Genomic DNA, 23,454 nt, shown 5'->3' on the forward strand with positions numbered 1-23,454 from the left:
ACGTGTTTATGCCTACAGTAGGTCCCCGACAGTTAAAAACCACCCAATGGCCAAAGTTTCCGCGGGTTAATTAATAAAAAAAAATAAAAAACTAAAATAATATACTGATGAATATTTAGTAAAAATGTGATTTTTATGATGATTGTGCGTGAATGTGTGCATAAAATATTTGTTTAAGAAATCTGAAAATATACTGATAAATAATTCCTTAACTTTTAAGCCCTCAAATAAAAATGTTTTAACTAATTCTAATAAAAATTTAAAACTAACGTAGGTAGGTTATGACTTTTTTTATTAAGGTACGTGAAAATAATCTGTTGACAGTTTAAAAAGTTACCAGTTACACAAATAATGAAAGTATAGTTATTATGAGATAAAAAATAGTTATTTTAGTTTATAATCCTAAAATTTAAAACAATCTGTTTGCAATTTTAATTTTTTTTTTACAAATTGATACATATATAAATATACACTTTTATATTTTATTTATATAATAATACTATGTCCGTCGTCCATGTTTAATGTAAAATGTAAATGCGTTAGTAATTAATACAATTCAGAACGCCATAACAAAATGAGATCATTCAGCGTCACGTTCGTGGATGAGTGATCATCAAAATGTTACGTATCTTTTTATATAATAATTGTACTAAATAAAAATAATTAAAGTGTAGATATACAGGTGTACTAAAAATAATATTTTAAAAAAAGTGTTAACGTATAAATAAATAATATACCTATACATATTATACAACAGGTGGTGGCTAAGGAAATATTCAACGAGTAAACATCAAATGAATACAACGTCGTACCAACACGGTTTGTTTTCACATCACATAAACAATCAATTTTCAAAAATCTTTCAAAAAAAAGAATCTATTAAATATATTCAATTTTACTATTTTTAATGCTAGCGTGAAATGACTTATCGTCAAATTTAAATGTCAGATTATTATAAAGGACTCCCCGCGTAGGCTTTTTATGATATTTTAATTTTGAAGCAAGTTATGAATAAAATTGTAAATTGTTTGTAAATGTTAAAACACTAACAACTTATATAGATATTATTAAATTAAATTATCAAAAAGCCTACGTGTTCCTTTATGATATTTTTACCTGTAAATTTTATACGCCAATTCATTATTATTTTAAATAAACGGAGTAAAATGGATTATTCTGAAAGTACAATTTGGTATGTTATGCGTTAATAGACGGATTCGGGTACGGTTTCATCTTAAAATAAATAGCATTCATTAACAGTCAAAAGTATTTATAATTAACGAATTATTTTACAATTATTTATATTATTAATATCATTTATAGTAATCATTAGTTGATTTTTTTTGATTCTGAGCGGAGCGAGGAAGCTAGTGATTTTACAATAGTGTTTTTTTTTTTTAAATTTTGTACACAAAATTTCTACTAGAAGGAGTTCTTTGATTTCAACATATAGTACTTTATCTTTTAGCAAATTGGATAAAGATGGTACTTTAGATAGGACTTTTTTCAATTTTCTCAATAGTTATTTAATGCCACGGGAAAAACTACCGACAAATTATAAAAAACCGCTAACAATGGGATTTTAATATCTAATGCTTTGTTTATCACAATAGCAACGAATAAAAATTATAATATTATAATATTAATTTAACTAAGCTATAATAAATAATAACAATATAAAAAATCCAAACTGACAAAGCGTCTCCAATCAGACATCCACTTATCCGCTTTTTTAAATTTATATTTAAAAGTTCGAATTTTGACAAAATGTATCAAATTTAAAATGTAATAATTATTTTATAGTTAAAAATTTATAAAATGTTCAAATTTTATAGCTAAGGATTGAAAATTTAAAACAACGCTCCACGTAAATAAGTTATATATAAATTACTTTATTCACAATAATATCATCAAATATATTACTAAGACCATAGACTGGCCGTTTTCGCTCAGAATCGTTTTTCTTATACAATGATATATCTTTGAATTCAAATTTAACACTATCCATTACAGTGACCCACTTGTAACCTACTGTACAGCAAAGCGTCATCCACTTTTTATTTTTGATTATTTTCGAATGTCTAAAAGAAAATTTAGATCTTAGAGTTTTTCAACATTTTTTACCGTTAATCGCTAGGTACGTAATACGTATCCTATACTATACTATTCAATTGCTGAATTGCGGTATAATATTGACATTCGATTTATATTTATGCATTTCATAAGGACTTATACATTATATATAATTTTTATATGAATTTACGTCAATTATTATAAAGTCAAAATGATAAATATATATTATACCTACTGGCGGATAAAATATCAGCAAAGGCGTAATATAATTTGGGATTGGTGCGCACCTTCATTATTTATGGTTAATTAGTTCTTATTTTATATTAATTGATATATACACTACAAAGCTATTATCAAATATATTGTGATTGTTGAATGGGGTGAGTGGAAGACAATGTAGCTATTTGTGTAAATGTGTAATCTATGGTCATAAGACCAACTGCAAAAATAGAGAGCTTCAGGCCCCTCAGGGCCTACAGTTTTTTCATTGGAAATGTAACACTGAAAATATGAAATGTAGTGTTTCAAAATATTTCTTAATATATATCTTGTAATACATTAATACGCATTTAATATATTAAAGTTTAAAATAATTAATAATAATATATTATTATTAAAAATGAATCTCAATTTATAATTTTATCAGAGTTCACACGAAATATTATTTGTTTGTGCGGTTTTCACATGGTAAAATATAGATGTTTAAAATTTATCATATATTTGATATTGTAAATAATTCTATAATCACACAACCACATTAAAATAGTATTAATCATAATCAGGATTCTGATATTATTTTATTATATTATATTCTTCAAACTTTTATGGACTACTAAAAATTAAAATATTAATCTAATTATATCATACAATTCTGTGGTAAAGAAACAGAAGCTGTTATCTGCAAAATGTAAGGATTTTTTATAATAAATGGTTTTAATTTTTTAAAAATTCAAAAGTTAGTAAATGTGTTTCTATTGGCAGCTATAGAGAAAATATGTTTTTTTTTATTAAATACTTAGGTTTGCACTTGGATAATCAATTAAAATGGAAAATACATATTTATTATGTTATTTCAATTATAAGAAAACACATTTATATATTCTGAAACATTAGAAATGTATTGGACTTACATAACCTATGATTAATATATCTTGCCTTTGTTCAATCAGTAATTTCTTTTGGTATAGCAATTTGGGGAGGGACCTTTAATTTATATCTCATTAAGTTAAAAACCACTATAAACAAACATATTAAATATATACTAAAACTACCAAACCTTTATAGAACAGAACAAATTTACAAAGACTTTGGTATACTTAATTTTGATAGACTATTAAAAAAAAATGTTCTAATTCTAGCATACAAAAATAAAAATCTTATTCATCCTTGTTGTTCATGATCATTATACAAGATACAAAAAAATATTAATATAATTAAAACAAAGAGTACTAAGTGTTTTGGACTTGGAAGTATTTTAAAATTGAAATATAGCAGTTGAGTTGTGCAAGTCTCTAAGTATGCATTAAACAGTTTAACAACTTTTGAAACTTTAAAAAATCAATTCTAAAATTGTTATAAAGTAGGTACTTATTAAGCAAATTAATCTTTAAGAGTGATTATTGTTAATATGTAAATTATGTTTATCTGTCATTGTCCCATTGTTATTCACTTTTCTTTTTTCTCTTCCCTTAAATAACTTTAGTGCCAATTTAATTTGTTTGTTTCATCTTAGGTACTCCTCATATTTAACCCAAGCTTTGCTTAAAATTAAAATAGACGAGCAAACACATAATACATATATATATATTTCCTTTTTAACTGTGTATAACCAATGTTTGTTTTGATTGCAATAAATAAATAATTTAAAACTAATCATATTAGATAACTGATATATCATGTTTTCCACAATTATTATATGTGGTCCATGTAGATAGCTTATTGGTAAAATGTTGTATAACTTATTAAATACTGTACCTAGAGATACCAAATTTCACCACAATAAAATAATCACATTTCGAATAACAGATATCATATTAAACCCCAAAATTAAATTTTTTGCAGATATCACCCTATGGCGTTCACCATTGAATTTACCTATGTAGAATATAATATTTCAATAGGAATCTAGATATCTGGTTTAATTAAGTATAATATCTGCTACAGTCACATAAATTATAAATGTTATCTTATATATTTTAAATACTATTGTAGCAGTGTTACTTCATAGTATATATTATGTATAATAGTAGGTATGTAATTCACAAATATAAGTATAGTATAGGCATATAATTATTCTAAATAAACTCTATTTCGATAAATAAAAAATGATTCATCACAGTCTTCAATGTCAACTGATAAGGTAGGTAGATAAATATTATTTCTTAAATTTCTCATAATTAAACTAACATTAACATTATTAAATATTATATCTTTCAACTTCATTGTAATACATATTTTATTAATTCTTTCAAGTTTTTTTTTGTTTTTCATCAATTATAAATCATTTTCAGATAAAATTTATCAAAAAATAAATTTTGCAGAATCATTTCACACATAAATATATAGTTTAAATAGTTCAAAACAGTTACAAAGTCTTTTATATGGAATTTTCTAATATTTTCAATACTGAGCAAAAATGCTGTGCTACTGGTTACATTGTTACGAAGATGTTATCTTTATTTATTGTGTGTGTAAAAAAAAAAAAAAATGTCCGAATGTTCGACAATGACTACACAAATTGGAGCTAGTTGGTAGTTAGAGGGGGGTCAATAGTGAAAAATTCTTGATAGAAAGGAATATATACGTAGCAAAACCAATTTTTGACAAAATCTATCTGTTTTTTGTTTTAACTTATACATGAATAACCATAGATATAAGATATACCAACCTAGCTACTTTAAAACCAAATATTTGCAGTATTAACATTTTTGAGACGTACCTAATATAATTTTTCTAATATTTTGTTTTCTTGTGTGTGTTTATAGACATTGGAAATTGTCTCAATTTATGTGCGATAACTGGTAATATTTTTTTAAAGTCAAAAAGCTTGAACATTTAACACATATAATGCGCTTCACATAAGTTGCTATTACAGCAGTTAAAAAATATCAAAAATATTTAGTTAAACAAAAAAAGTTCTTCAGCGACAAGTCAAATCAATATTTTATGCAATTATGCGCATTTAAAATTCAAACATTGAAGACATTAAAACATATATTAATAATATGTTTATTAACTCCCATTTAGGGAAACAGAGTGAAATAGTTATAACAATATAGATTTTACCTAATTAAGAATAATTAATAAAATATGTACAATATAATAAATATTTTTGTACATTTTATAACAATTAATTATTTGATTAATTGATCACAGAAAATTATCTACAGCTAAGAGTCAATTTATTCAAAATTCAAATTATAAACGCCGAAGTATAGATTTAGTAGGTATCAAAACTAAAACTAAAATTCTGAATCAAGGCCGAGTATTACAAACCCGGGACATAGGACTTTTAGACCCATTTAAACTATATATTTATGAGTGGAATGATTCTCCAAAATTTATTTTTTGACAAATTTTATCTGAAAATGATTTATTAGTAAAAATGTTGTTATTATTAAGAATTTTCAGGGGACAAGCAGCATACGCCACTGGATTTATGAACAAATTGGGTATCGTTAAATTAATGTCCAAAGAAGAGTGAATATAAACCTAATTTCAAAGCAAGTTCCTTCACAAAGCAACTCATCCCAAACCTTTGAGATGGGTATCTAAGAAAACAAGACTCTATATTATTTAAACAGTCAAGTTTACCAATCTGAGATGGATTCCGCAATATAGACTGGGTATAGACTATAGAAGATAGACAGATACCCAAGGTACAAACACACTTATGCATAATATAACGTTTTTATACATCAAATGTACCAACATTGTTACCTGATAAACCCTACCAACACTTTACTCTATAAATAAATGAAATATATTGAGAAAAATAAAATCAGTAAATAGAATAATACCTAAATTTTTAATAGCCTTAATGCCTTATAAACTCTTGATCATCAATAAAATACTTGTACATCTAAGGATTTTTACCTACACTTCTAATAAAAATCTCAAAATAGATGTGAAAACAAAATCTTTCTTGACTTATAAAATCTTATTCAAAAAAGAAATATTAAAAAGTTTTACTATTTTATCACGTTAGCTATTAGGTACTATATTATTGTAAATCATAAATTATAAAACAATAATATACATCTTGCTTTGTTAGAACATTTTCCCTTCACCGACAAAAATTAATTTCAAACATTTGCTTACCCGTGCTTTTGATGATAATGATGGTGGTTGTGATTTTGCTGTGGCTGTGATCGCAAATTCAAATTAAGCAACGACTTTGTGCCAAGTCTACAATGTTACAATTTCACACAACATGCAAAAACAAATACAAACATTAATACTACTTAAAATATTGAAAATTAAAGGAAAGTAATATTATACTATACTGAACAGGTACTGGATGTACCAATTATTCTTTTTTTACACCTTCCATAGTTATTACTGACTTATTATTAAATTCAATATTTAGATAAAATAATTAAAATTTCATTCAAAACTATTACAAATTTATAGTTAAAATAAATTCTTCTACTACAACAGCAGTACCTAAAACGTATGTCATATAATATAAAATTACATTGTTTAAACAAAATTAAACTAATAGAAAAGCAATTTTAAATTAAATTAAAATCAAAGTCAATTAAACAAATGATAATTTATAAGAATAGAGTTCAATATTGAAGATGAATCAAAATAATGTAATTAACATTTTTCAAACACAAATTTATGTTGTTCAGCATGATAAAGTTATTATATTAAGCTATTTATTACTCAATAAGATTATTATTTTAATTTCAGGCATAGCTTTTTTACATAAGTTATAAAAATAATTGCAAACATATTATTTCTTTTAATGTAATAGTGTATATTTGATTTTGTTATTTTAGTATTATCATTATTAAATTTATTGAATTTAAAAAGTAAAATTGTATGTTATAATAAACCGGAGCAATATTTTATTTTGGCTATATTCGTAATTAAATACCCAATTGTGTATACATTACAAATTTCTAAAATAAAACAAAATATTTTTTTTAAATAATGTAAAATTATTTTTTTTTTTACATATCATGTAATCCTAAAATGATTTCTCTGGCCAACATTTAACAACAATAGTACACAGAAGGTTTAAAGAAATGAGAATATAATAAAATCAAGCAAAAATAATTTGGCCTATTTAAAATTTAGATTCCTTTATAATAAGTTGATACTAATAATTTTAAACTATCTATTCAATCATGTTACATAATTAATCGTAAAAAAAGATTTATTTAAGAACTTTTGATTTTAATCATAATCAACTTGATGCTCTAATTGATTATTTGATGGTATTGCAAAGTAAGTTATTGCTATTCAGAAGCGGTCACTTAAGAGTCCATTTCCATTTTAATTAATGAAAGTTACAAACAATGAATTAGTTATGAAGAGTGAGTGCGCCAAACTCGCATTTGTCGTCGCCATCTTATACACATAAAACAGCAAATTCGCATTAAGCACAACTAATTTTGTGTTGTTAGCTTTAATGTTATAGTCACTTTGTATACAGCAAATTGACCTTCTTAAAGTGAAAAATTAAGAATATTAAGGCATCTCATAGGCTTTTACTAATTATTTAATTTTGAAGCAAGTTATGAAGATCTTAAAATTGTAATAATTTGCATAGTTATAACACACTTTAAAAAAAATATAAAAAAAGCTTAGAAGAGCCCTAGATAATATTCTAAGTTTGATAATAGGTCAATTCTCTTCAATATTAAAGAATTAAAGATAACAACGGAAAATTGGTTCTGCTAAACACAGATTTACTATGTTGAACGTGTGCAAGACAAATACAAACAGGTTCAGTATTCTCCCAATGGTTTGTGAAAGTTTGTTGAGACTATAAGACACATGTATTGCTGGTATCTATCAGTAAGTAATTACATGGTCAGAATGGAAGTAAATAAATTATGTGCTTCAATATTTTGGAATTTTTTTTTTCTATAAAACCTAGTGGCCAGGAATTCGGCCCGAAAAGATCAAGGCTCTGATAGCATGTTGATTTCATTTGAGTTTGGTTACAAACTTTTGATGGTGTATAATAAATATGGTAGATAGTAAAATAATTTTAACTATAAACATATTATACTAGTTAGTTTCTAGTCTATTAAAAGTTTACAATCTCAATTATATTCTTTTTGATCATTAATTGTTCAACAATAATACTTAAAATCCCAGATTTGGTTGGTTTAAGTTGTAAATATTTTTGCAATAATTTATTTTTTATTGCCTTATTGATTTGGATATTTTATGCACCAAAACAACATAATAGTATAAGAAGTAGTTATTATTATTAGTCTTTAAAAGAAGGGTTGAACAAACGTATTTTGTTGAAAATAAACTCCTCTAACTAAAGTGAAAAATTGTAAAAGTGCTCTAATAATTAAGTTCAAATCACAACCAAAAACCCAATCCGCACACATATTTTCACAAATAAAGGAATGTAACCCTATTATTTCACCTGGAAGCTAAGGTGGAAGATTGGGGTGCAACACTAAAATTTTGCGCCTGATTAAAATCTCCTGTACTACTCCACCGCTTTGAATTATACAAATTTGTGCCACTTGAACGCTGAGGTTTTTGAGCTGTTGCAGGCCTTGTAGGTGAAGGAGATGGTGACGCTGGAGGTACTGGTGATACACTGCTGGAACTTGGTGAGTCAGAATGTAATGAACCAGTTGATTGGTAATGTACAGCCCTCCTAAAAAGAAAAAATAATATAAAATAAGTACAAGAAAATTAATTTGCAAAGGTTATATATGTATATATGTATATACAATATATTACCTTTGAGGTAAAGAAGAATGAGAGCTATTGTGACTGGGGACTCTTCTGACAGGATCCCTTAGGGCAGATACAGGGTGTTCATTTGCAGATCTATAGCGAAGTGTTACTTCTTTTTGTGATAGGGTTGGTGAAATCAAATGATGACCATTTCCGCCATAATGGTTTCCTAAATAAAAAAACGAAAACATAAAAATAAATTAAAAGATTATCCAAATTAGGTTTATAATATACGATAATGATAAATCGATATGCTGACATGCTGTAATAGTGGTTTAAGAACCTATTAATATTTTGAATTAAAAATGCCGAAATTTAGAATACATTATATAAACTTTTAATAGATATAATATGAAACTAATCCAATAATATTTATAATTATAACAAGTTGTTTCAATTTTAGAAAGTCATAATCTTAGTCCTTAGATTACGAAGTTTTCAAAAGTTTTAATTAAATCATTATTTCAATTTTAAACAACTAAAATAATAAAGTCGTCAACATATTTTACAAATATACATTTTTATTGACTATCTAAAACCCCTTGAAATAACATTTTCTATGATTAAATACTTCGAGCCTGCCTAGCTCACTCCTTACTCCTCATTTAAGTTATTAATAATTACTATACATTTATAAGTTATACTTATATCTTATACAGTTGTACCATAACCGTAAGATTATACAAACTAATATAGACATTTGTCTCATATTAAAAAAAAAAAACAACAAGTTATTTGGTTTACTGTAACTGTGCATAAATTATATAAACAAATACAAAATATCAAAGTAATATAAGTAACAATAATAATAATGTACTAACTAATATATTACAGAAACCATACAGAAACAGTGTCTGAAGAAAGTTGGTAATAATTTACATCGATACAAAAAATAACAGTATTATACCAACATCAATAACCTAATTAATTAATTATTAAATGAAAGTAGGTAGTTCGATAAAATTTAGAATTTATTGTAAAAACACAACACATTATCATAATAATTCACGATATTATTAAGCGTCACAAACCGACAATTTATTTTAAAATCTGAACTACAGTTTAAAATATGGTTCATAAAATAAGCAATTAACCTTATACGCACTTATTAGTATTCGTCAATAATAATTGTATGTCGTTTTAAATAGCTAATATATTTTAATAACCTTAAAATACACTTTGTTGGTAATAATTATATTATTACCAATTACTCAAACACAAAGATGTCTCCGTCAAAATTTGTGACAAATCATTATCATGAAATATTTGCTGTACACATTATGCACTCCATTAAGTTCACAAAAAAACAATAAAATCTTTTAAATAATATTAAATATGATATGATATTGGCATCCACACAATTATTTTAAATACGAATTGAAATAAAAGATAAATGCACAAACAGAAGAATAAATATTTCAAATTTTATTATTTGGTGTAGGTATATTAGGTTTTAGCATAGTATATGATTAATTAATTGAACAACCTACTCCAACAATGCGTTAGTAACAAATAACAATATAATACGACATTATGAAAATAGATGATCAGCAGACGGCTAGTCCATTATTATGGAATATAAGAGCAAATAGCAATTTAAATTTTAAATAAAACTTAAGACATTTCACCTCGAACATAATTATTAATTATGCAGTACGCGTCAGGTTTTTATTCATCCTTTAAAACCGCTTAATCAAGGGCATATTCTCCGAGTGAATTTGTTCTTGATAATATTAAAATATATATTATGCACGTTAAATAGAATAGGTAGCTTACAAATAATAGTTTATATTGAAAACTCGTCGAGCTTTCCCCTAGCTTACTTCGATCGTTTCCCCGGCATTTGTTCAATATTAATAACAATAATTTTAAGCTTTCTCTGTCAAAGCATTAGCCAATAGCGATTTATCATCTATCGTAATATCTTTATACAATAATTAGTGACAAACGTACCCGCCCTAGGCGTGTTTCCATTCTTCAGAGCCGACGTGTTGAGACTCAATGTCCGACTGCCTTCCAATTGGTTCAACCGCCGAAGTACATCGGCTAACGTTGATCGGAGACACACTATTTCGTCACCTTGTTCCAAAACTTTCTTTTCTAAGTCACATACACGTTCACGCAGCGATTCATTTTCCGTTTCAATCATGTCATCTGTAAAAGCAAATGTTTTGATTTAATAAATAATAATAATCAAGATAATATACATAACTATACTTTACTATTATGTAAATTGTAAATTGATGTAATTTAAAACAGAATAATAAACAAACAAAGAAAAAATTACATTAATGGTTTTGTTTCCCAAAATCTATATTGAATAATCCTCGGAATAATCAATCATATTTTGACCATAATTAGCGTAAGTAAAAGTATAAAGGTAAAATGCAAATGTTATCTTTAAACATAAATGTTGTCATTGAATTCAACAATTTGCGGCTGCTTAAGGAACTAAATAAAATATTATTTGGCATATTTTATCATTTTATGATGGCGGTGGTGATTTATTTTTCAAAAATATTTTAACTTATTTAAATACGGTATAAATCGGTTATAACGGCATCGCCTGGTACGTCTGAAATCTGTGGTCTTGGCAGAAATCCATTTAGTAGGTATATGCATACTACAGGGTGGTATTTATAACGCACAGCACATATTATCCAGACGTGTACCTATTCTATTATATATTATAGATCGTAAAATAGTTTCAGGGTAAATTCCAAGAAATATATTGCGGTACTCCATCTAAAATTCTATACGTATACTGTCATCTATACTTAATTCTTTACAAATAAGAAATTACCGGGTCATTACAGGCAAATAACTACGATGCATCAACATTTTTCATTCTTTATTTTCAAATTAATTAATCGATTGCATTTATACATATATAGGAATAGGTTTCCATTCAGAGCAAATTAAAAAAATACTAGGGTAAAAAGATAAAAATATTTTTCTAAAACAATAATAAGTATAATTTGATTTGTGTGAAATTTTATTTTTTTAAGAAATATTGAAAGAAAATGAGTATTGTGTGTTAAATTAATAATGCATATACATTGCACTTATACAGTACCTACATTCTACACTAATAAGTATAATATGCAAATAAACAACAGCTATTATTGCTCTTTATAATCATAATAAAACAAATTTTCTTAAAAATAATCGCTAACAATAAACATTAAGCTTCCACATTCTACCACTAAAAGAGAAAATCTCTTCATGCATTGCTCAATATTAAAGTTAAATTGTGTTTTATAATTTATATATATTATATAGAGTAATATAGTATTTAAAAAATAATATTTATTCAATTTAAACTTCTATCAATAGGCATTTACTAAATAAATATAAAGTTCTACAATACAAGACACGAGTATAAACATTAGGATTTCTATCTTCAATAGGTAACTAAGCCCGTAAATTCAAGGCTAAAATGAAGTAATTATTTTCTATTGTCATGTGCCACTAAAATGTAATCCCCAAGAGTACAACTCGAGTACTAATTAAATGCAACAATAATTTAAAATATAATAACAAATTATATATTATGTATTATAAAGTAATTATTTTAATACGAATCGAAAAATAACAGTATAATATTAAAATGTATATTATAAAATATTATGAAATATTAAAAAATACACATTGTTCAACAAAGAAATTTCTTAAATATTTAATTATTCTTCATCCTTAATACTTAATAGTGTGTTCGATGTTAAGGTTAGATTATACACGAATAAAATAAAATAAATTATAAAATAGGTTAAGCATTTTTAGACTCGATTTTTATTGGAATTTTCATTTATAATGGACAAGGTAAATTGTGTAAAATGAACTACTGTCAATTCTACCTTAACGTTTGAATTCTTAAAAAAATATCAATACGTTATGAGGAAATTGAATTGTTTAATTTTTTCTGTAAGTACAACATAATAAAACCAGACTAAATTTTCTTAAATGGCAATACCAATTTATTACGACATATTTTGGTAGAGCTATCTCCTGATCAATATTTAATTTTTAACTGTATAGGTATGTATAATATTTACCAAAAAAATCAATTTATTCATGATTTATTATTTTGTTTTTTGACTTTTGTGTAGGCGTGTCTTTAAAATAATAATATTTAGTATATAAATTCGATATTTCTTATCGGTCGACTAAGTGCACAACATGCTTGGGTGCATTTATGAGAAGGTAGGTAAATTAAATATTTCCATAGGTACAAGAAAAAATACCAAATATTTAAACCACATATACATTTTAAAAAATTACTTTAAGTACTACACCGGCAATTATACATTCATACCAACTACCAAGTAGCTGACATTGCAATTTAAGACGATATTGTTTTTGTTTATACATGCACCCACTGAAAGGGTAACACATTTTAAATTACCCCATAACATGTAACTTGATGCCCCCGTCGCACTACAAGAACTTTTTAATTATGAAGGCCGCCTCGCAAATAGTTTTGTATGTAATACATTAACTTTGAACACACTATATGAACATATCTGATTTTTAAATAGGAATGAAAATAATTTACTAATTATTGGAAAGGTGCAGAATATTTTCTTAAAAAATAATTGAGTATATTATTTATACTGAAAATGTTAGGAGTCTTAACAGAAAAGACAATAATATGGTATAATATGAATTACGTTATTATATTTTACGTTTTGTTACCATTGCATCACATTCGAGACTATACTTCAATTGTGTTAGAACTAGACAAACACATTTGACTAAGCACAACGCGTAAACTACAAATTCTTAAAAAAAAAATAATAACATGTGGGTTCTATCATTGTTCTATCATTAACATGAAGGGGGTCGCCCACCTCGTAAAAAAATTTTAATTTTATATTTGATGTAAAATGTACTTATTGTGCCATGAAGCACCGATTATTCGTAAATATTTAAATTAAAAAGTTAAGATTATGTATTTACTATTCGAGAAAATAAAATGTTTTTGACAAAATATAATTGTTCTACTTCTTATAGTTGTTTTCAATTATAAAACACTGATAGATTCCTGGCTATAATGAAAATATACACATATTATATATGTAAATAAAAATAGTAAATAAGTAAGTTTACGTACGTCTAGATATTACCTAATAATAAAAATATGAGATCGTTTCAACTACATACAATTTACTATACACAAGTCCACACATCAAACTAATTCTACGTACAACATATATTAATTTAGTTAAGTAAATACACGATCATCTACATATTATGTAGTATGGTAAAAAACATAAATTTATATTTTTTTTACGAGCTTGATACACGCCCAACATTTATCAAGGCATTAGCGAATTACGCCCATCATTCAAACAAAAACGATAATGCACATACTTTTTTATGTTATTCTACGTGTTAATATTGACTTTAAAAATTGATTGTACACTCACTCCAAGCCAATTGCACCTTAGCCGTTACAGTCTGCATGTCGGTAACTGAAATTATTTTTGAAATTATATTTTCAGCTACAACGCCGTTTTCATTCAATCATATTAATATAATATTATAACACATTAGAAACATTAACATTACTATTTTTTTTTTAATTATAGTTTATGGCTTTTTGTTCTTAGATAAAAAAAAAAGTTGCCAAACTATTGGGTGATGACTGATGAGGAATATGTCAAACATGAATAATGCGCATACAGCACGCAATAAGGATAGTTGCGTGTTTTGAGGTGAGCGAATAGTTGAGTAATTAATACAACTTGGAGTAACTTCAAACTAAATAATAGTGTATGAAACTCGCGGAAACCACTTGAATTGTGGTGCACCTCAACTTAATTTTATGTATGTCAATTCAATTCAATACAATTCAAAAAAATCAATAACACAATGTCAATAAATAAAATATTTATTTTATTTTAATCTAAGTTTGCAATATCCTATCTGCTATCACTATACCTATTCATATTAAACAAAATATAGTTAATACAATTCTAGACGTTCACAAAGAAAAATCATAATAATATTTTTAGGATATACTAATGAGTAATGACTAATGATCAATCATGAAGAGAAAAATTAAAAAATATTTTTTACATATTATAACCTAATATAAATAATAATATTAACTATAAATTGGAAATTGAAAATTTAAGAATAAACAAATTATTATATTTAAAATATTAAGCTCAAAGTATGCATGCGATGAAAAAATATGATTTAGCTATTATAACAAGTAACATGTAAAATTGTAAGCTAATTAAAATAATTATCTTATGTCTGTAGTCAAAACTGGAAATATATGCAGGCACACATACATTATACCAACTCGGAATTTATATTTAGTTACCTCTTACCTACCTAATTTGTAAAATGTTATATGTTTATGCAACAGATATTAATTATTAAATATATTGTATACATATATAATTTACTACTATAATAGGTACATATATGTGACTATGTATAATTAAATTTATCCAAGTATACAATTCCTCCTAAAATTATTATAATTTGTACGTCATTGGTTAGTCAGTACGTAACTCCAATGCTATATAATAATAATGAATTTAAAGACATTTTAAAACATTTTACTCGATGAAAAAGTAATAACTAATAAGTAATTATTTAATAATATGATCCAAAAACAATTAACCATTGTTTTTCATTACGAATATTATAATTTACTATTCCTGAATAGTGGAAAATGGTCTGATATTAATGCATATAAATATGTAAGTAATCATAATTTATAATACAAATTTTGTATTTCAACATTTATAACGGGCTATATTTTTTCTAGTTCGATATTGTTTTCTAAGTATAATAATTAATATCATACTATTGTTTGCCGAATTTAACTGTAGGTACACAAGCAAAACAAAAATGTATTATTTTAATTATAATTAATATTGCAGATACTCAAAACTTTTGATTTCTATGACGTAAATATTAAATTTCTGGTTGATAACTAAACTAACCGCAAATATATGATGTTTATAAAGTTTAGAAAATTAAAATCCAAATCAATGAAATGATAATTGACACAATCGTGTCAAGGAAAACTATAAAAAAAAAATACCATAACGAACGAAGAGTTGAACGATTAAAAGTTTAAATGTTATCACTACATCAATAAATAACTATCGACGGGGATAAAGTGTAATTTTCGAACTGACGTACAACGGCTAGAACAGGTAAACGAATGTGTAGAACAGATAGCTGCGGAGTACGCAATGATAAATGCTAAATTTGGAAATCACATCCAGCGAGGTTGACGACCGAAGGTAGTACATAAAAATAGGATCTCCAGAACTTGTGTCGTCTGGAAGCCGGACGTTAAAGCCTACACGGAATATTGCAGGTGTCCAACTCGTACGAAATAACGTAATAATTTTGTAATACTGAAATAAAAGACTACGGGTAATGGGTAATGTAAAATGTTCTACTATACAATTAACGTTAAAAACAACGATTTATAATATTCTGTATAGAATGTTCTAAAAATCCAAAACTTATCTCAATAGTACACCGCCAAAAGAAATCTTCAGAACGGACTTACTTATGGAGACAACTCTGTCGCACGTAAAACCATATCAAAAATCATCTATCTGATAATAACTACACACATCGGCTCGATTTGCCTACACTGTAATATAAATCTAAGATATGTTATGAAACGACGAAAATTTGTACAAAAATACGGAATAAATACATGTCAACGAAAAATTAAAAATGTACTTATAACTACACCGCAGCGACTACACACGACATACTTAGCCGACGTTTGATTTCAAACACAACGGCCGCCGCCCGCCGCGTCGTTGCAGTCGTTGCAGCTGTATGAACACACTCCTCTCGGAACGCAGCTCTCGAGGGGTGACCACGAGGGTCAATCGATATATGTTTACGGGCAGTGTTACCACATACCGGGGGTCCCTATTCGAAATCGGGTAAACACAAGTCTGAATCGTCCGTCTGAATAATTAAATAATTAAGATTTTTGTGGTTTAAAAATGGCACTATACCTATAAATCCATTTATGTAGGAAATTATTGAAAATGCCCCATTATCAACACGACATAGAACTGTTTACTAGGTAAAAAGTAGTATAGTACTATAATTGCTTGTGAATAATTTTTTTTTCAAATAAAAATTTTTTTGGAATATTTAAACAGTGAAAACGATTTTAAAATAAATATAATGATGACAATTACATATCCAGCGATTGTTAAATTATTATTATTTAAACTCGTTTAAAAGCTATTTGCGAACTTGATAAACATTTATTACATAAAAATTCCCGTCCACAACACATTGAAAGATTATGAGTCAATGTCAATAGGTATAATAGGTAATAGGTATATAATACTACATATAGTAGGTACATTTTTGTGGATCATTATAAATATTATAACAAAATTACTTTTAATAAATTGTATATTATATTTTATACCTACCTACGTATAATAATGGTAAAAATGTTACTTATTTTTTACAACCTTTCATAATTCTACACTTAACTTTTATGACATTGTTTCAATGACTTATATAGTTTCAATTTCCAAGGTTAAACATCTTTATTTTCGCACGAAATTCACGGGACCGAAACGCCAAGTTGAATAAGATTTATTTACCGAAGGTACAATGATTGTTTAAAAGTAAAAATAAAAAAATCACAGCTTACTTATTTCTGATAAACAATGATATATAAATCAGAATTGCATAAATGTATACAGCGTACTAATTAATTTTGGACTACAGTCTGCAATTATAAAGTTGAAAAAACAATCCTAGACGGTTTCTTTAGGAATTCAATGATTGTTGTTCAATAACTTAAACGTAAATAAGAACGAATAAATAATAGAAAACCGACAGGTTACATAAATTCGCTGTCACTAGAAATTAAGTATTGATTATAAGTTATATATTATAATATATGAATAGTAAGTGCAATTTAATATTTAAATATAATTAAGTTGAAAATTATGTTTTTATAATTTATTATATGTCCCGAAGTCTTGTTCTTGTATTTATTAATAAAGGTGTTGTCTGATTAAAAATAAGTAAGTAATTTAATAATAATAATGTCGATCACAAATGAATAAACTGTCACCCGAGAAAGAAAGTTAAGTCAGTTAAGAATTAAAGGTATTAGAAATGTACACCTATTTGAATATAAAGCATTTAGCTTAGTCACTGTGGCAGTAATAATTGGTAAACAATGAGTTATTACCTATGCGATTAATCAGCTTAATAGCTAAAAACAAAACAGATGAGTCTATACTAAAAAAATATAATAGGTACGTGTACCTACATAGTACAGATGTTTAAATGATCAACATATACCTAGGTACTCAAACTCAAACACTCGTTACTGTGAAATGAGAGCTTGCGGATATCGTCTGTACTTACGCGCGGCTATTCAATTTCAAAGACACACTATCTGCAAGGTTTCACAACTTCGTACGGATATAGAAACGGAAAAACAATCGCAACTTTGATGAAAACAAACTAATAATTGCATGATAGACCTACAACACAATATATTATAATATATATTATATTATGCAAAACGACGAACATATTTGATTAGTGATTAAATTGATGTAATAATATTAGACATATTGTAATAACGTCTGAGACTCGACAGTCGGAGGTAGACTATTTTATAGGTATAATATATATAATACAAGATAGGTCGCTTTGCTCAAACGGGTTGTATCAGACGATTGAAAGAGTTTTAGAATCGCAGATAGATCGGAACACTATATAAGTATAATAAACTATATTATTACGGTAAAAATAAAACTATTCGCACGTCGGAGTAAAAAATCACGGTTCACGATGGACCCGCGGCTCTGCCAGGCTACACTACCATAGTACACATATTATTATAGGTACATAATAATATAATCGAACCGGTTGCGAACTGCACACGCGCCGCGTCACAAACGCGGAAACGACAACGCGTAATATCATCGTTTCGAATGGTTTCGTGTAAAAAATAATGATGGTAAAAAAAAAGTACTGTTTCCCGTAATAATACGTATATAAAACAAAAAATATCATCGTCGACTGGCCCCATCGGTATAATAATAATATGATGTCCTCCGTAGTGACATCGTCCGGAACTCGGTGCAGGAGTGTCAAGGCCGGCGCACATCCTGTATAATATTATATTATCACGACGGACGATCGGATGTACACTCCGGTGGATGGGAGACCGCCACCGCAGATATATAATATAATGACCACCGCATACTATTGTGACGTCGCAGTGAAAACGTTCGGTGTTTTTTCGTGTTGATTTTACTCCACCCACCCCACCGCGACCCACCAACATGATCGGCGCATTCGCTTTCGCCCGAATAGTTTTTTCGGCGATCGAATAGAGTGGCACCCGACCCCGTTCACCGGCCACTGATGCGGTGTGTATAGGTACATTATAATAATATTATATATGATACATTATAAAAGCAGTCGAACGTCATACTTGTTGTAACTGTGGTTCACCGACCCACCGAACACACGGGGTGGACGTGAATGCCTAGGTAGTGGGTGCGCGACATTACGAATATACAGTGTATAGGTACGGGATACATACGTCATAATATATTGGTAGGTAGATACATATATTTACCATTAAAACTATAATTAATTCTTCCGGAAACTCATTGACACTGTTCTGCGTAATAAATTGATGGATTCGAATTAGATATAAATATTAAACAATATCTAAGTCTTAAAAGTCTATTTTTTTGTGAATGCATTCCCTGAGGGATAAAATACACTATTTTAAGAAGCTTTTGGATAATATGACGAAAACGAAAGGCATACACGTACTTCACTGCAGTACCTACCTATATAGGTATTATTGCATTATAATATAATATATATATACGAACAGCAGAACACATATACATAGGACTTAAGGAGCCAGTAGGAACCAACATACCTATACCACGGTAAGTTTAGATTACGAACAACCGGTACCGACGACCACGACTGCATAGGACCGGCCATCGACGACGACGACCGAGCGCAGCGGGTTCTTGCGGATTTCCCACGGCCTTCGAAGAAATCTAGCGGCATATACACTGCAAACGAGATAATATCACAGTGTCGTTAACACTACTTCGGTGGGTATATTACACACGTATAATAATATATTATGCGTATTATATTGTTATCGCGTGTATAATAATATAATATACGATCTGCCTAAGTGATGTAAGTTTGACGACGGCGTTTCAGACAAACACAATAAATAAAACAATTTTATATGCGCCGAGCATAGAGGGACGACGCCCGAAATGTATTGAGTTGTAATGCATAATAACATATTATAACGCTCGGCGATAACAATGACCACGACGACGCGACGATGACGGCGAAAATTGGTTTTCAAAACGGAATTCAACTATTTTTATTGTCGCCGTTTCGCGCCGATCGCAATTGTTTTTATATAATAAGGTAGGTGATCGGCCTTTATAAAATAACATATTATTATGTGCCCCCCACCTGTAATACCGCGGACATCGCGGCGATACAAACACGTGTTACACGCGGTTCGTCGGCGACAAATCGACAAAATCGATAAGGAGGCCCATGAAATAATTATTATTAGTGCATTTTTCAAATTAACTAGCAGTAGAGACTTTCTCGGCAAGTCGTGACGGCCTATAACAGTATGTACTGCCCACTCGTGTGACGTACACGCACGTTATAGTTGGGACGGACGAGATGAGCTATAGAGCTATAGCAATTAAAATCTACGCTGCGACTTGCATTAATCTTATCTCAATCTATAATATTATGCTGTATTATAATATTTGATTTAATTACTTAATGACGGTATGCAACACAGTTTTTATAAAATCCAGCACTAATGGGAAAAATGTTTTCGACAAAAACATGGCTAAACTTATAATAATGGTTCCAACATGCCTAAATATTAAATTATAATATTATCTTATTTCACAATATTGTTATGCGCTTTTAGACGTTTTAAAAATGCATTTTTCAATGAACTATAAGATTACTCCGAGCCTTGGAATTAAATTGGCGTCGGTGAGATTTAATTAACCGTCATTTCGTTATCCACTTTAACCTGGTAGAGGTTGTTGTGTAATAAATATTAATTTTAACGTGAAGCCCTATTAATACTTTAAATTCGGTAAAAATAAATTGACATCTTAAACTCTACTAATACATTTAAGTTATCAAGCTAATTAATAGGTAGGTTTAAATTAAAATTGATAAACTGCATAATTTAATTTCAATAAACTCACCGGCTTCAGATTTTGAAGACGATGACAGTGATTCAGCGCCATTGATTCGCATATTAGTGACTTGTTTTGAAACTAATATTTTATCTGATTCGATTACTTCATTCTGTTAATCTGAAAAAAAAATAATACCAATTAAAATTAACAATACAAATTATTTATAGAAATAAGGGCTTGCTGCAACAACCAGATAAATCCACTTTTTTCAAAAAAAGAATTTTTCATGGAATAATATTCATGGAAGAAATATTTATATTTTGGTAGAAAAATCAGAAAAATCGTTTTATTATTTCCAAAGATATCTCAAAATGAAATAGTGATCACTGATCGCCAACAGTGATAAAAGAGATAAAGGATTTTATTTTGCTTGTCCTGAACAATTTCAAAAAGTGGATTGTAAATAAAAATGTATCATAAATGAAATAAACTAGTATCCATTCACAATAAAGTATTCAGTTAAGAATGTAATCATCTAAATACACCTGGAGTATACTCAAATTTGTATTTATCAATTTTGACAATTTTTCAACTTACAAGTAGGTGAAAGTTGCTCTATGTATATTATATAGAACACTTCAAAAATGAAAAACAAAAACATTAAAATAACATTTATTATATAAATAAGTATTTTTTATAATATACTTGAATCTAATTAGTTTGATTTCGTACAAATAACGTACCTATACAATTATTTAGATATGCTATGGTTTATCTATACGTATCTTAAGGCATTTGCAATTTTCAATAGAAACTGCTATGTATATTAATAATTCATAACACGTTATATATTACACTAGAAATATAATGCATTGAACAATATTTATTTTTAAGTATAACAGCAGTGTAATTACATAAAATTCACATATAAGCTTAAATCTACTTAATTTGTATTTTTATACAAGTCATGGCGACATGGCTCAATCCTTAACAAGACAATTTTAAGTTTCAAGACACCTATTAAAATTATGTCGACCAAAAATAACGTACAGGTTTTTCTCGTTATGGATTATTATACTCGTCCATCCAAATAATGAAATCGTGGTTATGATATAATACCATTGATTATAAATACTAGTAATACAAATAATAATAATCGATAAAAATGACTATAAACTTTATTAAACTGCAAAGACCTACATCAATATGGTTATAAAGCCATCTTTACAACATTTGTTAGTTAATCAGATTATCAGAATGACTACTCGCGGTCATAAACATTATGAATTTATGAATATACAATATACAATATACATATCACAGGGTTATACTTATACCGTTAATGTAAATAAATATGTGAATTTCTAAAATTATTGGTCCAAAAGAATTCAAATACATTTCGAAAAAATACGAAATCAAATATAACATAATACATCACACCTAATCATATCTCATGACTAATTATATATAATTGGTATACTAAAACAAATCTATTGTATTTGTACGCACCCGGAAGTAAATTAAGCCGGTACATTCTCGCGTGATCAATATTCCAATGGGCTCGATGCAGAATGACTTAAGTACAAGCATGTGGAGTGACACACATAATGAAATAAAAGTTATATAGAGAATACAAAAAGGTGTGCGTAGTAAGTTTGAATAAAAAATTCTTCATAGTAAAATGTTAATTATATTTTATATATTATTTTTATTTTCAAGCAATTCTACTTTACCGATTGCATTTAAACCAACCGTCTTCAATAAAACGTTAACACCTATCGACTTTGATTTCATTACTGCGTTAATGTTGTAGCAGCAAACATGTTTTAGTATTTGAAAGTCACCATAAGTAAGATATTTAGAAATATAAACTAACTTGAGTTATTAAACATCCGTTTGCATAGAATCGACATTATCTAGCCGATTGAAAGGAAAACAAAAGCTGAATAAACACGAACCAGTGCGGTTTGTACAAACAAATAAAAAATAACACTCCATATAAATGCATTTTTTACTTTCACTATAGATCCGGTGTTCCCTTCATTAAACTATGTATATGTGTATGCCGTGTATAAGTGTATTCATGTCTTCATATAGGAAGAGGTTCATTATTTACACTCTTAGAAGGTTATTATGTAAATGTAAAATATGGTCCATTTATATGTGCAACAAAAAGAAAATAGAGGTAAAGAAAATAATAACCAAATCATAAACCTAAAATCCGATC

At 27.5% G+C, this 23,454-nt stretch overlaps 1 protein-coding gene across 3 annotated transcripts in view; it reads right to left on the reverse strand.

Annotated features, from left to right (window-relative positions):
• LOC132949983 (echinoderm microtubule-associated protein-like 2) overlaps window positions 1-23,454 on the reverse strand; it is a 56,123-nt gene that overhangs the window by 19,903 nt on the left and 12,766 nt on the right. For 2 of the 3 annotated variants that reach the window (XM_061021141.1, XM_061021142.1), the window contains exons 2-7: window positions 21,294-21,404; window positions 14,445-14,489; window positions 10,969-11,169; window positions 9,019-9,184; window positions 8,693-8,932; window positions 6,394-6,480 (exon numbers count right to left, since the gene is read on the reverse strand). In XM_061021141.1, the coding sequence (XP_060877124.1) occupies window positions 6,394-6,480; window positions 8,693-8,932; window positions 9,019-9,184; window positions 10,969-11,169; window positions 14,445-14,489; window positions 21,294-21,345 (791 nt within the window). In that variant the 5' untranslated portion in view covers window positions 21,346-21,404. The remainder of the gene's footprint in view (window positions 1-6,393; window positions 6,481-8,692; window positions 8,933-9,018; window positions 9,185-10,968; window positions 11,170-14,444; window positions 14,490-21,293; window positions 21,405-23,454) is intronic. The other variant, XM_061021143.1, reaches the window with a different exon arrangement.

The sequence above is a fragment of the Metopolophium dirhodum genome, chromosome 8, assembly GCF_019925205.1.
Source record: "Metopolophium dirhodum isolate CAU chromosome 8, ASM1992520v1, whole genome shotgun sequence".
In the NCBI taxonomy this organism is placed as follows: Eukaryota; Metazoa; Arthropoda; class Insecta; order Hemiptera; family Aphididae; genus Metopolophium; species Metopolophium dirhodum.